Below are 6,221 nucleotides of genomic sequence, written 5' to 3' on the forward strand. Positions count from 1 at the left end.
ATTGCGTGCAGTGATATTTTTAAATGCATGCTTGGTGCCGCCCCTCGAGTAGGAACATTTTCATTATTCATTGCTAGAGTCTACAACTTTCTAGATGTGGTTCTGGATTTCGAGGCTAGCAGGATTTATCATTCAATAGTCAAATGCTTTCGCCGTTGCACAGTCACACATTGTTTTTAAGAGGCTGTATAAAATAGGTTAATGTGCCACCATTTAGGGTCTGGCACGAGTAGGTTGAGACCCCCATGCGTTTAACAAGTTACAATAATTACACCTATCATGGAACGTCTCAAAATCTAAAGTAAAATGCATAGAAGCAAAGCTCTGCTGTGGTGGTGTTTACAAAAATATCACTTAGCTCAGTAGCTGCTTATGCAGTTTGAATATATATTTTTTATCTTAAAAATTAATTGGATTTTCAACTGACGTTACGCTCTGAAATAGTGATGTGACATGGAAAACATGAGACGCTATCCCCGGTATGATGCCATTGTGTTAAGCCAGGGCCCTTTCGAAATCCGGGCCCTCTGGGCACTAGCCCATATGATAGATCCGGCCTTGCCTTCGAGTGCCTTTCCCACAGTGGATCCACTTCAACCCTTACTCAGTTTTCCACAAGGATTTTGCAGTGGCTTTTCATTTGGTGTTGAACGCAAAACTCTATATCAATTTGATTGGCTTCACTCTAGGACTTATAGACCAATCAGAAAAAAAAACATTGACAAGTTGGCTTATAGTTGCTATATTCAGCAGCCATTAAGCTGTGACATTAAATGCACAAGACCCTTAATAAACTGGAACCAGAGACTGCTATACCAAAACTATAGACTTTATGGACAATGCTTGACATAAAAGGCTTGTCTACATTTAGCGAAGTGGCAGCAAGGGAGTCTCAAAAGAAGGGCTAAGCTCAGGCCACAATAAAGGAGGTGGAGCTGGACTGTAATATCAGGGAGGTTAGTGTAGAGTTATGTGTACAAATGTGAAAACGTCACGATAAACGTAAGGAAATTATGAATAAACCACCACTATACACGATCAAACTCAAACCAAATCAAAAATGTTCAACAGAAATCACACTAACCTATTCATAGCAATTTAAGGTCACTCAGACACACTGAAGCATCGAAAATGGCTATTATACCACTCAGTCACACCTTTAACACAGCAGAAAGTCCCATAAGAAAAAATAACACGGAAAACGGCCCAATCAATGGATTAGTTACAGCCACACTAAAATCGAATGATTCTGGGAAAAATACTGTTTGCCTCCTTTAAGTCCTCTAAGGCTCTTTTTTTTTGTATTGCTGGACACTTTATTTTATTATTGAGTATTTTACATTCCATGGGCAGCTAGAGCTGACCATGACAACAACCAACCAATAACAAGTGAATTTCTCATATATGGGATGAAATAAAGTTCTTATCTATCTTATTTTATTCTCATGCGTTTTTGATTCTTTGTGTTATAAAGAGTAGGGTGTGAAAAATTTGCAAACTGTTGTGTTTAAATGCGTAGAAAAAAAGCATTTATTGCTGGATTGTTGTTTATTGTAACCTTTATTTTCGCTGGGCTTATATTTTATTTTATATTTATGAACAAGAAAACCTAAATGTTACTTCAATAGCTTTCACAACTGATATTCATTATAACAATTATGTTATTGTATGCAAAATTAATTATTTGTGATGCAAATACATGCAAAGTAGATACAATATATACATGCAAATACATTAATGTAATTGTCTTCATGAAAGTTGGATGAAATATTCTGTGCCCATAAATCTGTCACTTAAAAAATCTAAACCCCTATGGAAACACCTTTCCAGTATGGAACTGGTTTGACAAGAATGAACGGATCTCTTTGGACTGTATTCCATAGATGAGGGGGTTTAGGCTTCCAGGGATGATGTTATATAGAATTATAATAACATTTCTAGAGTCTGCGTATTGAGGGAAGCGATGCAGAATAATAATCAAGATTCCACTTAAAAGCATGATGAGGTATACAAAGAGATGAGTGCTGCAAGTCTTTAGAGCTTTACTGTTCAAAGCTTTGTTCTTACTAGTCAGACAGACTGCTGCAATACTTGCATATGTAAGGACCATACTGCCTATAGAAGATGATAAGAGCACTACACTAAATGCGAATCCATATAGATTGTTAATTAACACACTCTCGCAGGAGAGTTTAAACAGTGAGGCATTGTCACAGTAAGGATTTCTGATCAAGGTTCTGCATCTGCTCAGTCTGATGGTCAGCCCAAGCAAAACAGCCACCAGCACAAAGGTCACCCCCCAGGCAGAGACAGTCAGCTTGATCACCATTTTGTTGTTCATAATAGTAGTATACCGCAAAGGGTTACATATAGCTACATATCTGTCAAAGGCCATGATCATCAGAACTGTGTGAGCGGCTGTGGCAAACATATGTGTGGTAAAGGCTTGGACCACACACTCGTAGTAGCTGATGAAGCGTTCAGAAGGAGGCACCAATATGTCTGCAAGCAGCCTCGGCATCATGATGGAGATTCCTAGGATGTCATTGACTGGCAGGTTACAGAAAAGAAGATACATAGGCTGGTGTAGGCTCCTTTCAATGCAGATAATGACCAACATGCCAACATTGGCAAACATGATAAAAAGATAGGATACAAGAAAAAATAGAAAAACAGGGTACATTGATTTCTGTGTAACCTTTAACCCCTCCACCTGAAGTGTGAAGCTGTTGTAGGTGTAGTTTTCCATTGAACTAAATCGAACGAAGAAGTGAGAGATAACTGTTAGTTATAAAGCAACATAGTAGACATTTGCTTTTCTCTTGAACAAAATGAAAACATAAAAGTGAAGTAAGTACAAGGAACAAAATACGTATTTACTTAAATTAAAACATATTTAACAAGTTGAGAAATTACCGAAATAATCATCAGTTTTCATTAAGTTCAGCATTATTTCAGTAACATTTTGAATCACAGTTTAATCAAAATATAATGACCAGCCAATGATGAGAAATTTGAAAGTACCTCTTTGTTTTTGTTGTCTTGTTTCTGCCTAATTAGTCTTTGTCATTGCCTTAAAGTCAGCAGCCGTCTTTAAATGACTATCAAGACCTCTGTCATGACTTATATGAATATAATACTATTATCTTGGGGGCACTGGGAGCCAATAATGTCTGACACAACTATATTGCACATCGACAGGAGAGCTGGAATGGCAAAAGTTAACAAACTCCTCCTTCTTTGGAATTTCTCATAAATGTATGAATATTATATGTGAACTACACAGCCTTGCTATAACAAGATTGAATAGGAATACCATATAATACCTGTTCTTTTTTTTTCATTCGGGGGAAGGGCTGCTGGTTTGTGACTGCTGTGGTGGTGTTTACTAGCAAACAGCTCAATAGCAAAACCATATTTTTTTTATTTTAAAAATACATTTCGATTTTGGAAAATAATATTGGGGGGGGGGGGGGGGGGGGGGGCTTTTACTCCATGTCGCCGCTCAGTCTGTAGCCTACTTCAGATTGACGTGGAAGTGAAATAACCAGAGACGTCGGAGAACCTGACGCAGTCGTTTGAGATTCATAATATTATCCGGAGGCGCACACAGCTTTTGGATAATATATATTATATTCTATAGATATCTATATATAATATTATATTAATTACATAAAGAGCTCCTGGACTCCCGCCGGAGCACCCGGAGTGTTCTAGAATATTTACAGATCAAGGCCAAAAGCTGTGTGCGCCTCCGGATGATATCATGAATCCGAGCCATTGCAATACATCAACTGTAGTGTAAACACTAGCCCACAAATGGCACGAAAGCTCATTGTGGGGCTGGCTCGTAGTGGCTGTAATTCTGCACAAGAGATGAATTTCTTGAACGTCTTCAAATACTGTATTAGGGGCCCACTAACACCTTTATAAAATCCTCCATAAAGTAGCATGCCATGGGACCTTTAAAATATTTTTAAAAAATCGAATGGTATGGTGCAATTCCAAGCTTATATGAACATTTTAAAAGGAGTCTCTAGGTGAAAAATTGTGGAGGGATTAGGGTCTCTAAAATTTGTAGAGAATTAATAAAAAAAGATGGATAGAAAGAATAAAGCCTAAAAATACAAATAAAAACAGCCAGAGTCTTGAGGTTCTTCAAATATATTAACACATAAATTAAATTATGAATTGAAAGCATATTATATGTTCATGTATTTATTTTCCATGCATTTCTCATCACCCTGACAATGTAGAAATCCACACAAATAAATGGCTTTGCAAAACAACAGCAACTTTGAGATATAACTTGATATTACTTGGATATAATCCTGAATATTGGATTTGATTATTCTGTTTAATGATCATCAGCCCACCTAAAAACATATAAAAATGAAAAGTAATTACATTTATGGCAGTAAAGTCATTATCTTCAGTACCATTAACATAAACTGTTTATCATCCTAGTGATCTTTAGAAATCATAAACAGCTCCACCCTTAATTAAAGGTAAAACATTTTTAGGCAAAAAGATATTTGAAAGGAGCTTTCGTATCTCTTTTGACTGAACACCATATATGATGGGGTTGAGGCCACTTGGAACTATGTGAAACATAATGGCGGACAGCTTCCTGTAATCTGAGTACTGAGGAAAGCGATGCATCAGAATAGTTAACATTCCGCATAAAATCACTATAAGGTACACTGAAAGGTGTGTGCTGCAAGTCTTTAGAGCTTTACTGTTCAAAGCTTTGTTTTTATTGGTCAGACAGACAGCTGTGATCTTTACATAAGTGAGGAACACCCCGCCGATGGAAGATGTCAAAAGCACCACAGTAAATGTCAGGCCATAGGCATTGTTAATGAAAACGCTCTCACAGGAGAGCTTAAACAGTGAGGCATTGTCACAATAAGGATGTGTAATCAAGGTTCTGCATGTGTTCAGTCTGACAGTCAGCCCGAGCAGGACGGCCACCAGCACAACAGCCACACCCCAGGCAGAGAAAATCAACTTGATCACCATTTTGTTATTCATAATAAGAGCATAGCGCAGAGGATAACAGATAGCCACATATCTGTCATAGGCCATGATCATCAAAATGGTGTGAGAAGTGGTGCCAAACAAGTGTGAGAAGAATGCTTGGACCACACACTCGTAGTAGTCGATGAAGCGTTCCGAAGGAGGCGTCAAGATGTCAGCGAGAAGCCTTGGCACCAAAACTGAGCTTCCCATGATGTCGTTGATTGGCAGGTTACAGAAAAGCAGATACATAGGCTGGTGTAGGCTCCTTTCAATGCCAACGAGCACTAAAATACCCACATTCATAATTATGATTAATAAATAGAAAATTAGTAAAAAGGCAAAAACAGGGTATACAGATTGCTCTGTAACCTTCAACCCTTCTATCTGAAGGGTAAGGCTGTTGTATGATTCGTTTCCCATGGCTGAAATCAAATACATATATATTGCAATAAATATAGCTGTAACTTTAGTTATTTTCCGATGTCACAATATTGTCACTGTTTGACGTAATAAAAAAAAACATATTTAGGATAAAAACATCTGGTTAGTGTTATAGTAAACTATAGTAGACACTGTGCCTCTTTTTCAAGCTTTTCCCTCGACTATTCTTTTTTCAATCATGTTTTAGAATTACCAGTGTGCCTCAGAATCAAGTACTGTACAAGTACATCACTTGTGTGATGCTTTATAGGGGAGGGTTTTTAAAGTAAACATATGCTGTGTGGGTCACCCAGTTCACACCCTAGCAACAAGCTGGGCACCAACAACATTCCGCTTCCTGCTCCACCTATTTGTGACAATGTTGTGCTGTAATAATAATAAAGCTTTATTGCAGACACAGGTCCATACAACACATCACACACATAGTCCTTCCTCTCCTCTAGCAGGGCCTCTCCTTCAGCTCCTTCCCCACCAAGTTCAGTTCTTCCCTGCCTCATGGTTCCTTGTCATTGAGGGTTTTATGCAACCTCATTGAGGTGTAAGTCACCAGATAGCCTCATGATTAACATTTACTGATATTCTTCATAGTTCATAGTTAGCTGGAAGTTTCTGGAACAAACTTTGATAGTTATGTTGAAATGCATTGTGGTTATAGGCATGTTGTTAGTTTACATGTACTTTATGTTTGGCAAATAGTTCGCCTATTGTCTATTTTGTTTTGTTTTATTATTATCCATATGACCTACTTCTTCAAAGTT

At 37.7% G+C, this 6,221-nt stretch overlaps 2 protein-coding genes across 2 annotated transcripts; both read right to left on the reverse strand.

Annotated features, from left to right (window-relative positions):
* Positions 1-1,810: 1,810 nt before the first annotated feature.
* LOC307077644 (olfactory receptor 52D1-like) lies at positions 1,811-2,749 on the reverse strand (the record flags this gene model as incomplete). The annotated part of the gene is made up of 1 exon (XM_079739075.1): positions 1,811-2,749. One exon carries the CDS (start codon positions 2,747-2,749, stop codon positions 1,811-1,813), a length of 939 nt encoding a protein of 312 aa, XP_079595201.1.
* Positions 2,750-4,473: 1,724 nt separating this feature from the next.
* On the reverse strand, positions 4,474-5,460 carry LOC307077645 (olfactory receptor 8G17-like; the record flags this gene model as incomplete). Its single annotated transcript, XM_079739076.1, has 1 exon — positions 4,474-5,460. One exon carries the CDS (start codon positions 5,458-5,460, stop codon positions 4,474-4,476), a length of 987 nt encoding a protein of 328 aa, XP_079595202.1.
* Positions 5,461-6,221: the final 761 nt, after the last annotated feature.

This window comes from Pollachius pollachius, assembly GCF_949987615.1.
Source record: "Pollachius pollachius genome assembly, chromosome: 6".
In the NCBI taxonomy this organism is placed as follows: Eukaryota; Metazoa; Chordata; class Actinopteri; order Gadiformes; family Gadidae; genus Pollachius; species Pollachius pollachius.